Source organism: Anomaloglossus baeobatrachus, chromosome 5, assembly GCF_048569485.1.
Source record: "Anomaloglossus baeobatrachus isolate aAnoBae1 chromosome 5, aAnoBae1.hap1, whole genome shotgun sequence".
NCBI lineage: Eukaryota > Metazoa > Chordata > Amphibia > Anura > Aromobatidae > Anomaloglossus > Anomaloglossus baeobatrachus.
The window spans coordinates 295,519,764-295,532,966 of record NC_134357.1 but is presented as its reverse complement, the minus strand read 5'-3'; the positions used below and the strand labels follow the sequence as shown (position 1 = coordinate 295,532,966).

Below are 13,203 nucleotides of genomic sequence, written 5' to 3'. Positions count from 1 at the left end.
CCCCCGGGCACACAGCCTCCGTGGTCCTTCCAGGAACCTCCAAACAGTCCCACTCCAGACAATATATAAGGATAAGGCTGCACATCAAACTTAGATAATGGTATAATGCCTCAAGCATATGGAAAAATATTGGAATATACAATGAAAAATGCTACTTGCTAATTTGAACATGTGAATAATGAATTGCATACCTGCCATGAATATTAGGAAAAAGGAGATATTTAGCAATCGCATTGACTTTCTTATATAGGAGATGGTTACATTGATCAATGCGATTGCTAAATATCTCCTTTTTCCTAATATTCATGGCAGGTATGCAATTCATTATTCACATGTTCAAATTAGCAAGTAGCATTTTTCATTGTATATTCCAATATTTTTCCATATGCTTGAGGCATTATACCATTATCTAAGTTTGATGTGCAGCCTTATCCTTATATAGTATGTAATTTTTGGCTTGCACTCATAATATATATATTAGTGCTCACTTCAGTTATCCTATTCAGCCACTCCAGACAATCTCCGCCGTCTGCTGACCTTGCTGTCTCTGTCCAGGCACACAGCCTCAGACCACTTCAGGCTGTACTAAACTGCCACTTTGCACTTTCTCTACTTTCACTTCTCTGTCACTTCAGCTTTCTTCTTCAGCTCCACTACACTTCACTTCCTTCCACTTCCTCCTCCCTGGCTGAACTCCTCTCTAGCCCTCAGCTAGACTTCCATTCTCTTCAAACTCCACACTCTATCTGCCTGCTTCTTCCTGCCTCCAGGGCTGTGAACTCCTTGGTGGGTGGACACCAACCGCCTGGCTCCACCCCCTGGTGTGGACACCAGCCCCTGGAGGAAGGCAACAAGGATTTCTGGTTAGCTGGTGTACCTGCAGGGAATGTGGGGTGTGTGTGTTGTTGTGACCTGTGACCCCTGGCTTGCCCAGGGCGACACATTTATGTCCACTTATGCAAAAGTTCAGCATTTTACCATAAAACAAACCAATATGTCTGAAAAATGCAAACCCGCCCAATCAATATGTCTCAGACACTTGCTTTCTGGGAGAAAAAAAACAAAAAAAAAACAAGAACAGGTAAAGCAAGGCTATTAGAGTTCTCTTCCTTAACCTACCTGTGCATATTTCATCAGCATGTTCTCTCGAGGGATGCGGACTTTGTTGAACTTTAAGAAACCATTGTCTGTTTCATCAAATCCAAACTTGGGCCCGATATCTCCAACAGTCACACCTAGTAGCGATAGGATGGTCAAGAGAAACACAACACGTAAGACCGTTACATTTCTTTAATGAGTTTGCAAAGTATTTGAAATGAAACCCACCTGGCAATGGCTCATGGGTACCCAGCTGCCGAATAGGAACAATAAAGGCATGTAGACCCTTGCATGCTCCTTGGGTGTACAGTTGTGCTAGTACTACAGCATGGTTTGAGGTTTTACCCACTGTGTATAAAAAAACCAAAAATTATTAATTTCCCCAATATCAATGGGTACTACTTAGAGTTGAGAGAGTACCTAACTAATCATACTCACTATACTCATAACGAGTACTGTCTACTACTCGCATATTCGTTCCTAATAGTGTGTGCAATGCAAGTCAATGGGGAATACTCGTAATGTAATGAATAACCAGAATGCCATACTTTTCATGCGAGTGGCAAATGGTGCGGAATTCGGGTTCCTCGTTACTTTGCGAGTTTTCCCCATTGACTTGCATTGCACATGCTATTCGGAATGAATATTCAAGTAGTAAAGTATTCGGTTAGGAGTATAGCGAGTACGAATAGTTAGATACTCTCTCAACTCTAGTACTACTCTTAAAAGGGGTTCTTTGTGACTAAGTCGTCAAGGACACTGAAGGGGGAAGTGACTTTTTTTTTTTTTTTTAAGACGCTGAGATCGTGAAGGCGAGACCTCTACTGATTAAACACTGATGATCTATTGTAATGTTAAAGTGTTGGAGAACCCCTTTAACTGTCCTCCAAGCTTCAATTATGATAGAAAAATCCATAATCTCCACCCCAACACTCTCTTACACCCTCCAGGCCACCACTTTATGGAGGAAACAGTAGGGCTGTTCAGAATGAACTCCTGCGTAGATGGGTCATAGGTGGCTGTTGTCTCCAGTCCTCTCAGATGGGTTCCTGGAAAGAATTAAATGAATAAAAAAAAGAATGGTAAGCAAATCCAGATAAAGCAACCCGTAGTACCTCCCAAATAATGTAAAGGGCATGGCAGTGCTAACCCTCCCAGAGAAACCTGCAGAACATCTAAGCTATGTACTTAAATCTAATTATGTGGGGAAACTCTATATTGTTACGATAAAACCTGCAATGAGGTCAAATGTGGCAAAAGTGTTGGTTACCATGTCCCATTTCAGTCTGGGCGTATGTTCCAATGATCTCCAGGTTCCAGGCAGGCATGAAGAAGCGTTCCTGCTGCTCGGAAGTAGCCTGGTTCAGCAGCGTGGGCAAGAACATGCCTAAGTGGAGGTCAAGGGGCTCAGGACGGCCCCGATGTACAAAGCTGCAGAGGAATGAGGATGGGGGGGGGGGGGGGTAGAAGGAAGTTTTGGAAGAAAAAAAAAATAAAAAATATGGGGCAATCATCAGACAGAAGGTACAAGGGAGTGCGAAGAAATTTGGAAATCGAATGGTGAAGTGATTTTAAGAGGAAGAAAAGAGGAGAGGAGAGAGGGAGAGAGAGAATAATATGGTAAGTGAAATGATTTCTATGGAAACAACAGAAGACTGAATTGGTGTAAAATCCCAATCATTTTACCCCATAACCAGATGTCATGCACCACTTAAAGGGTTATCCAATTTATTTATTTAGGTTTTATTTTTACAAACAGCTGAAATGTATACAATCTGACCCTTATTGTTCCACCTCTGACCCTCCCCCGCGGTGCTGGTTAGATAGAGAGCACCCCTGGAGGATCAGAGGTGGATTGTCGAGGGGGAAGAATAAAAAAGGTAATATTTATTACATCAGCAGCGGTTTGTAAAAAGTAAATAAATATAAAAATGATTGACTGGTTAACCCCTTTAGACAAGATCAATAAAATAGTGTGAACAAATCAATAAAAATAATAATAAATCGGCTGTATTAGTAAGGGATCACCAGGCCAGACAGATAAAGAACTATGAGCAAATCACTAAAAGTAACAAAAGATGCATTGTGGTACTGATCTACAAGATCAGGTAGTTTTGTCGCCATTGCAGAAATGATCCTCACACATGGATGTGACCAGGTCACTCATGGAATTAACAGATGGTAGACTCGACCGCTATCACAGTGTGCCGCTTCTCCAGGATCAGCAAAATGGCCATCATTGGGAGCAAATCTGCACTTTTCCTACAGTAGGGCCACAACTTAAAAAGGGAAGGTTTAGCCTTTATCACCAGGTCATTTAAATAGGTCCAAGTTTTCAGTTATTTTATAACAGTGGAAGCTCTGTATTCTCAGATACAAATCTACAAATCCCTTGCAAAGGTGGAGGCATCTAGAAGATTGCTGCAAATCTTTAAATTTGATGTTCCCACAAAATTCAATCTATTTCCCCTAAAGGTGGCAACATTTCATCATTAAAACATCTGGAAAGTAATACAAAAACCTATCTACTTGTTCAATCTGCCACAGCATTGACACCGACACTCAATGCTCTTTTATTCCCCTGCATGTGGTCACTGCAGACAATCACTTGCTATATTGATCCTTGCTTGAACTGCATGAAGCCCCCTATGCTTTTGGTAGCTGTCAGCCGAACGATGGCTCAACCAGTTATTCTGCCGGCAGTTCACAGCCTCTGCTCCATACGCAAGAGAACTCACTCTACCGAGCGCTCCTGTGTTTTCTAGGAGATTATCCGATAGAGAATAAAGAATCGGCAGTCTGTAATCCGACATGCCAGATACTTATCTCACCAGACAACCATTTGTTGGGGGCCCCCATACACAATAGACTTTCGGCTAAACCTGTCAATATCTGTGAGCTCGACTGACATGAGGCTCATGTGTATTGGGGCTTTGAGCCTGCTGAGATCAGTGACTGGCTGCAGTGGTCACATGGATGTACAAGACAACATTGCTACAAGGAATGGAGCTGACAACCGCCAGGCTCCAGAATATTGAACAAGTGACCATTTATAACTTTGTATGCAAAGGATTTGGAGATCTCTGTATATGAAAAAGAAGGAATTTTCATCTTGTGACCAATCTAAAAATTATGCGATCTCCGTCATGACTTGGAAGCATCTGCAGTCACCCCTGTTTAATGCAAGATTCAAGGATATGATGAAAATGATAAGACATCTTGAACATGTACCATGTCAGTAAACAGCAGAAGATTCAAACAAAAGTGATTCCAGCATCTGCAAAAAAGAGGAATGTTTGTTCCAAAATTAAAATATTACGTATAATTCAATAACTAAAACCAGGAAAATATAAAAACACACACACACACACACACACACACACACACACACACACACACGAGCTACTGGAGCCCTTAGTCATGAGAGACATGGTCTACGCGTTTCGAGCTACTGAAACCCTTAGTCATGACTAAGCTCCAGTAGCTCGAAACGTGTAGACTGTGTCTCATGACGAAGCGCTCCGTTAGCTCGAAACGTGTAGACCATGCGCCTATCTCTCATGATGAAGAGCTACAGTATCTCTAAACGCGTGGACCACGTGTTTTTATTCTTGCCTGGTTTAAATCATTGAATTACATGTGACATTTTTATTTTGGAACAAACATTCCTCCTGTTTGCGGTTGCTGGAATCACTTGTTTGATTCACCTGCTGGAGTCGGACTGGAGCTGCTCTGCACCGCACCCAAGTTATGGCATTCCTGGAACAATTGAGCTGATATTACCTATCCCCTTACTTTTCTCATTACAATGTCAGTAGCTCGAGTGTGTGCAAGAACGCCAAAAAGAAAAGACAGAAGAAATGGATAAAAGGACATTTTTTGTGTACTCACCGTAAAATGTCTTTCTTGGAGCCTTTCATTGGGGGACACAGAGTGGGTATTATGGTGTCTCCAGGGAGGCGTGACACTAGGTTTGAAAAAAGTGTTAGCTCCTCCTCCCACAGCATATAACCCCAGCTAAGCAGGAACTAGCTCAGTTTGTTGTAAAAGCAGTAGGAGAAGGACAACCAAAACCACAAGGGCGGGAGCTGTGTCCCCCAATGAAAGGCTCCAAGAAAGACATTTTACGGTGAGTACACAAAAATGTCCTTTCCTTTCTTGCCTTTTCATTGGGGGACACAGACAGTGGGACGTCCCAAAACAGTCCCTGGGTGGGAACTGAACTATTAACAGTGTAGAACATCAGACTAAGAGCTGACTAACAACTGCAACTGCAGGGAACACATAACAAACACTGTCAAAAAAAACGAGCAGTGGCCACTTATAAATGGGCCACTGCCGCCTGAAGGACTTGTCTTCCAAGAGCAGCATCCGCGGATGCATGCGTATGCACTCTGTAGAATTTTGTAAACGTGTGCACACTGGAGCAGGTAGCGGCCTTGCAAAGTTGGGCCGCCGAAGCCTGATGGCGGATAGCCCAGGAGGCACCCACTGCTCGTGTAGAGTGGGCCTGCACAGATTGAGGAGGAACACCACCTCGTGTTTTGTAAGTTTCACACATGGCAGTCCTGATCCATCGAGAAATCGTGGATTTAGAAGCCCGGTCGCCCTTTTTGTGTCCTTCTGAGAGAACGGAAAGGGCATTGGACTTGCGCAACGGCGCTGTTCTGGAGATGTAGATCCGCAGAGCCCTGACAAGATCGAGAGTGTGAAGGGCTTTCTCAAAAGGAGTGGACCGGGGCCGGGCAGAATGACGGCAACACAATGTCCTCGTTCAGGTGGAAAGAGGATACGACCTTCGGAAGGAAGGCGGGGGAAGGCCGAAGGACCACCTTATCATGATGGAATATCAGGTAAGGTGAGCGACAGGAAAGAGCTGCCAGTTCGGACACTCGCCTGATAGAGGTAATAGCGACTAAAAAGGCAACTTTCCAAGACAGCCGTCGAAGAGAGATTTCTCTCAAGGGTTTGAAAGGAGGAAGCTGAAGTGCTCCGAGAAGCAAATTCAGATCCCAGGGATCTAAGGGATGACGATAAGGGGGGACCAAATGTGCCACCCCTTGAAGAAAGGTACGGACCTGAGGGCGAGAAGCCAGCTGCTTCTAGAAAAAAAAAATAAATTGACAAGGCAGAAACTTGTCCTGTAAGGGTATTTGAGAGCAAGACCCGAGTCCATACCGTCTTGCAAAAAGGCAAGAACATTAGGGATTGGAAAGGTCAGGGCGACCGATTATGACGGTCACACCAGGACAGATAGGTCTTCCAGGTCCTGTGATAAATGCTGGCGGAGGAAGGCTTGCGAGCATTAAGCATGGTATGAACTACCCTGGAAGAAAGATGAGACTTGGCTAGAATCAAGGATTCAAGCGCCACGCCGTCAAATGCAGCTGTGCTGTATTCTGGTGGAATATTGGACCTTGCGACAGAAGATCTGGGCGGTCGGGAAGACGCCAGGGAGTGTCGCCGAGAAGGTGGAGGAGCTCTGGAACCAGGCTCTTCTGGCCAGTCCGGGGCCACGAGGATCACCGGGATTCCCTCCGCTTTCGTTTTCTTGATTACTCTCGGAATGAGAGGGAACGAAAGGAAAACGTATAGCAGGCGAAACAGCGACCACGGGAGGACTAGAGCGTCGGAGCCGAGCGCTAGCGGGTCTCTCGACCGGGATACGAAGGGATGTACTTTGGCGTTTAGCCAAGACGCCATGAGGTCCACAGCTGGGAGCCCCCAACGAAGAGTGATCTGATGGAACACCTTGTCATGGAGGCACCATTCCCCTGCCGCTAGACCTTGCCTGCGGAGAAAGTCTGCGGCCCAGTTGTCTATCCCCGGAATATGGACAGCTGAAATAATGGGGATGTGCTTCTCTGCCCAAAGAAGAATCCTGGGGACTTTTCATCGCTGCCCTGCTGAGAGTTCCTCCCTGACGGTTGACGTAAGCCACAGCCGTGGCATTGTCTGACTGGATCCGAACCGGGAGGTCCAGAAGCAAGGGTTGAAAGGTCTGAAGGGCCAGAAATATGGCCCTGATCTCCAGAACGTTGATATGAAGGGATCGCTCGGGGTGAGACCAGCGTCCGTGAGCAGTGTGGTGGAGAAACACCGCCCCCCAGCCTAACAGGCTGGCATCTGTCATGACTACGTGTCAGTGGACAGGGCGGAAGGACTTCCCCTGAGATAGGGATGAGACCCGAGTCCACCAGACGAGGGAGCTGAGGGCAGTCCGAGATAAGCGGACTGACCGGTCTAGAGAGGCTGGATTCTTGTCCCAAGAGGACAGAAGATCCAATTGCAGAGAGCGCAAATTGAATTGGGCAAATGACACAGCTTCCATGACTGCTACCATCTTGCCTAACATTTGCATCCCACTCCGGAGGGATGGGTAACGGCGGGAGCGGAGGGATTGGGCGGCCCGGATCAGGGAAGACCACTTGTCTTCTGGAAGAAAAACCCCGGGCCTGAACCGTGTCTATCAGCATACCTAAAAAGGTGATGCGCTGATGAGGAATGAGGTATGACTTGTTGAAGTTGAGAAGCCACCCTAGCATTGAGAGTGTGTCTGGGCAAATTTGCACGCTTTCTGGGCAAACTTGAGGAGAGCTCCCCTTGACAAGTAGGTCATCCAAATAGGGAACGACCAGAACGCCTCTGGGGTGCAAAATGGACATGACGGCCGCCATGACCTTTGTGAAGACCCGAGGCGCAGTAGCCAGTCCAAAGGGAAGGGCCCTGAATTGGAAATGACGGTGTCCTGCGGCAAAACGAAGGAACCGTTGATGCGATACACATATGGGAATGTGTAAATAAGCATCTTTAATTTCTATGGAAGCTAGGAATTCTCCCGGTTCCACAGCAGCTAGTACGGCTCGCAATGATTCCATTCGGAAGGTCCGAATCGTACGGACCTGTTTAGCCTTTTGAGGTCCAGGATAGGACGGACAGAGCCATCTTTTTTGGGGACGACAAAGAGGTTTGAATAGAAACCTTTGCCGCGCTGTTCCAGGAGCACTGGAATGATAACGTTTGCTTTCTGTAAAGAGGCTATGGCCTGAAATAAGGCCTGGCTTTGCGTTGTGGACTTTGGAAGCCGAGAACGCAGAAACCTGTTGGCCGGTAGGGAATGGAAATCGATCTTGTAACCTGAGGTGACGATTTCTCGAACCCAAGCATCGCGAGTATGGTTTAGCCAGATATCCCGAAAAAACAGAAGCCGCCACCCAACAGGAGTCGGCTCTGAGGGGTACCCGGCGTCATGCTGAAGGGGCCTTCGCGGGGCGAGGTCCCTTGGGTTTAGATTGTCTGGAGTGGGAACGCCAGGAAGAGTCCCTTGAGGGACTGGATCCCCGATCTGAGCGTTGCGACGACCCCTGTGATGGTTTTTGGGGGGCGAGCCGAAAGGACTGCCTGCGCCAAGAAGACTTTTTAAAATTTTTGGATACAGGCCGCTTTTGTGGTAGAATGGTACTTTTACCACCCGTCGTCTCAGATATAAGCTTGTCCAGGGATTCTCCAAACAGACGAAGACCCTGGAAGGGGAATGTGGACAGGGACTTCTTGGAGGCACTGTCCGCGTTCCATATCTTTAGCCACAGGACTCTGCGGGCAAAAACAGCGTTGGCTGCAGTTAGGGCTGACAAACTAGCTGTATCTAAGGAGCCGTGAAGCAAGTAATTAGAGGCTAGAGAGAAGAAATGAAGGATCTCAAGAGCCTCTGAAGGAATATTGCAAGAGCGAAGCAACTTGTGAAAGTTCCTACTCCACACACTCATAGCTCTCGCCACCCATGTCAAGGCAAACAGGGGGCGCAGAGAGGAGCTGGAAGCCTGGAAAATAGATTTGACCGCAGCATCAATTGCGCGGTCAGACGAGTCCTTGAGAGATGCGGTGTCTGAGACAGACATAACAGTGTGTTTAGCCAGCCTGGATGACTGGTGGATCCACAACGGGGGGTACTGCCAGAGCTTAACCAGTTGCGATGGAAAGGGATAAGCGAATGAAAAGGAGGATTTTTTATTAAACCTCCTATCAGGGTGATCCCACCGTTTTAGATATGATTTGATGAAAAATCGGATCCTGGGCAAAGGACTTAGGAGGCTTCTTGGCCCGCTTGATTGCCGACTGAGAAGTCGGGTCCGAAGGCTGATCAGAAATCGACAGAGAGTGATTGACAGCCGAAATTAATGTGGCTTCCATATGTCTAGACTCAGAAGGGACATCTGAATCAGAGTCAGAGTCTTGGGAATCGTGACTACTAAAGGTCACGGAGCCTGAGTCAGACTGATCATCGTCCGAGTCGGACGAGATGTAATGGTCGCAATGGCGCCTTTTGGAGACAGCCTTTTTACGTACTGGGAACAAGATACCAGACGAAGGCGGGCTCCCCTGGGGGAGCTGAGCCAGGGGGAGGCTGTGAGCCTGTGGAAGGCTGGGATATCTGAGCGGCCAGGTCATCTAACCTCTTAGAAGAGCCCAGGCAGGAATAACGTCATCAGACTGGGGTACTGCCTGGATAGTGGCCGCAGCCAAATCCACAGACTGCATGACCTCCTGGTCCGGCAGCGGAGGCTGTTGTGACACGGTAGTAGGGGCATCGCAGCCCCGGCATAGTGGATAGCTTCGGCCATTACAAAAACGAGCGTCCACAGGTGGTACAAGCATAGTACAGGTACATAGAGGATGCCTGGGAAGCTTTAATCACCCTTGCAGTTACGCATGTCAGCAACAGTTCCACAATAAGTACAGTGAGCCTCTAGCAGTATTATAAAAGGGACTGCTGTGGGTGAGGAGCTGCTAGCAGTATTATAAATGACTGCCATGTAGAGCCGGTATATACCGAGTTAAGTAGCACACCCTGTCAAAACAGTCGGTATATACCTACAGGCACAGTTATACTGCTAAAAGCTGATATACACCGCCAGCCAGCAGACACACCGCTAGAAAGACAGCGATATACCACTGAGCAGAGCGGTATGTAGTGCTGCAGAATCGCAGAGCCAAGGAGGCATCTCACCCGTGTCTGCTCCCCACATGTAATGGCGTCCAGTGTTCTCTGGCAGCATGGAGGGGAGAGACGGCCCACTTGAGGGAGCAGCTTCTAGAGCAGTGGAGGGGGCGTTGCTAGCAGGGCTGTGGAGTCGGTAAGCCAAACCTTCGACTCCGACTCCTCAAATTCTCTTGCACCGACTCCGACATATATTGCTTATAGTTAGGTGAAAAATTTATTGTAGTACATGAATATGTGTATGTGAACATCAGACATTTAATAATTTTTATGATACAATAATCAAGATATTTGGATAGAACATAAAATATATTTATTGGAATACAACTTTAGAACACAAAAAACTGTAATAAATTGTAAATATGTAATACACTATGTAATATACAGTAGATTACATATATATCTTGTGTGTGTATATACACTGTATATATATATATATATATTTTACATATTTACAATTTATTAGTTTTTTGTGTTCTAAAGTTGTATTCCAATAAATATTTTATGTTCTATCCAAATATCTTGATTATTGTATCATAAAAATAATTAAATGTCTGATGTTCACATTGTACTACAATAAATTTTTCACTTAAATATAAGCATTATACTAAATGTTATTATTTAGTAAAATATTCAGCACATTCTGCATTGCACTCCTGTCCCCAATTTATTATATATTTTAGGAGTCGGAGTCGGTGCATTTTATACCGACTCCGACTCCGACTCCACCAAAATGAGCTCCGACTCCGACTCCGACTCCACGACTCCGACTCCACAGCCCTGGTTGCTAGAATGCAGGTCGACGCCGGGAGCTAAATTAATGATGCTTTCCCGGGATTACGGCCTGCATCGCCCCACCGGCGCCGTTCCAGGCGGCGGTTTGGATGCAGGGGACTGACTCGTCGTCTCCCTACCTGCTCCTGGCTCCGTCTGAAGACGCGTCGGTCCTGGGATACGGTGATCTCGGGGACGCATCTTTGGCTCAAGGCTAGCAGGTGCTCGGCTCTGCCTAGCCCTCTGGAGCTACCTCTGTGAGGTGCTTCCAGGGAGCCTGGAGGGGTACGCAGACCCGACCACTTGGGCGCGAGGGAAGACTGACGGCTTGTGCACGCCAGGTTTCCTCTGCCCGTACACTGGGGGAACGGGGGTGGCAAGGCACCCTAGTATTGCCCCTATCAAAAATAGAATGAATAAGAAAAGAAAAACAAAATAAAAAGTAAAAATAAGCTGGCCTGAGGCACCTCTGGTGGAGCTCAGTCCAGACATGTCAGCCTCCCTGCTGACACTAGGAAAAAACTGAGCTAGGTCCCGCCTAGCTGGGGTTATATGCTGTGGGAGGAGGAGCTAACACATTTTTCAAACCTAGTGTCACGCCTTCCTGGAGACACCATAATACCCACTGTCTGTGTCCCTCAATGAAAAGGCGAGAAAGGAATGTTTAATTCTCAAACATTGGTCCATAACTAAGCCAAGAGCTGAAATCCCACAACAGCCTCCAATAGATAAAGCTACTTTAGTGTGTTTTATAATTGTGATTATCTACATATTTTTTCCTTATTACAGTATTGACGAGTAAGGAACATTCTGAAGAATGGTAAATTTAGCCTAAACAATCTGCATTTAAAGAGGACCGCCCAACGGCTACATAGAAGCTGATAGGCAGTCATGTAATAGCCCATTTAGACAGGCCGACAGCTTATGATAGCACAAAAGAATTATCACCAATAGATTGTCCTGTTTACACAGGATGTGCTGCCAAGAACAATGTGCTGCCGAGAATTTTTTTTAAGCCGGCCAAAAGATCATTTCATCAAGAAACAAGAGTTTGTTCGCTCACTGAGTGATCATCAGTCTGTTTACACAGCGCCAATTATCGTGAACAGAGCCTTCTTAGGAATGTTCATCCTGATAATTGTGCAATGGAAATGCACTATTATTTTTTTACTGATAAGGAAATAAGAGGTCAGTTTTTTTTGTCAAGCTATGGATCCTTCCTTCTCATGACACTCAGTCTGTTAAAGGAAACCTGTCACCACTTTTTTTTGGCCTATAAGCTGCGGCCACCACCACCACCGGGCTCTTATATAAAGCATTCTAACATGCTATATAAGAGTCCAGGCCGGGGGATAACATAAACACTTTGTAATACTGAACGAACGGTAGTGCGGTTGGCCATATGGGCGTCTCCGTTGTCCGGTCCTGGCACCGCCTTTTTTGACCATCTTTGTTCTTCTTCTCTAGCCGCGGTGCATGACACCTCTGACGTCATACACACTCGCCGGCATTCAGGTCCTGAGCAGACGTACTTTGATCTGCACTGAGCAGCACAGATCAAAGTATTGTAATGCGCCTGCACAGGACCGGCGAGTGTGTAAGACGTAGACGTGTCATGCACACAGGCTTCAGAAAGAGGACGAAGATGGCCGAAAGAGGAGGTGCCCGCACCGGACAACGGAGACACCCATAAGGCCCACTGCGCGACCATTAGGTATTAAAGTGTTTTTTATGTTATACCCCCGGCCTTGGCTCTTATATACAGCATGTTAGAATGCTGTATATAAGAGCCCAGTGGTGGTGGTCGCAGCTTATAGGCCAAAAAAGTGGTGACATGTTCCCTTTAAAGACAAGCAGACCACACTTCAGATTGCCACATAGCTATCAGTAATAGTGTTCAGTTCACATAGGCTGCCCTTGTTCTCGGCAGCACAGCTCCTGTTTAAAAAAAAGGCAAAGAGCTGCCCACAGTGATGATGTTTTATCAAACCAAAAAAAATCATTTCACCATACAAACAAAGCATTTTGGGTGATTGGCACCTTGTTTACAATCGCACATTTCCTGATGATTGTGCAGTGAAAAATGCTTGTTAGTAATCATCATGCAATGTGATTGAACCTTTAGCTGTAATGCCCAATTATTGTCATAGTCACATTTCTTAGATATCTTATCTGTAGTCGACTACGTTCGGGTGTCCATCTGCAGAAAACGTATATGTGCAAAAATGGCACAAAACAGAGCACACGCTAACGTAGTGTGCTCAATTACAGTGACTGGCCCTGCCGGCGCATGCGTCCGAAACATGCTTTGCGGGGTGGGGGAGGGGAGGTTC

General features: G+C 46.3%; 1 protein-coding gene across 2 annotated transcripts in view; it reads right to left on the bottom strand.

The window, feature by feature from the left end:
* The window catches only part of ACOX1 (acyl-CoA oxidase 1), a 56,083-nt gene that overhangs the window by 21,829 nt on the left and 21,051 nt on the right, over window positions 1-13,203 (bottom strand). Inside the window, exons 3-6 of one of the 2 annotated variants that reach the window (XM_075349599.1) lie at window positions 2,369-2,529; window positions 2,040-2,147; window positions 1,327-1,446; window positions 1,120-1,235 (exon numbers count right to left, since the gene is read on the bottom strand). In XM_075349599.1, coding sequence (XP_075205714.1) covers window positions 1,120-1,235; window positions 1,327-1,446; window positions 2,040-2,147; window positions 2,369-2,529 — 505 coding nt within the window. The remainder of the gene's footprint in view (window positions 1-1,119; window positions 1,236-1,326; window positions 1,447-2,039; window positions 2,148-2,368; window positions 2,530-13,203) is intronic. The other variant, XM_075349600.1, reaches the window with a different exon arrangement.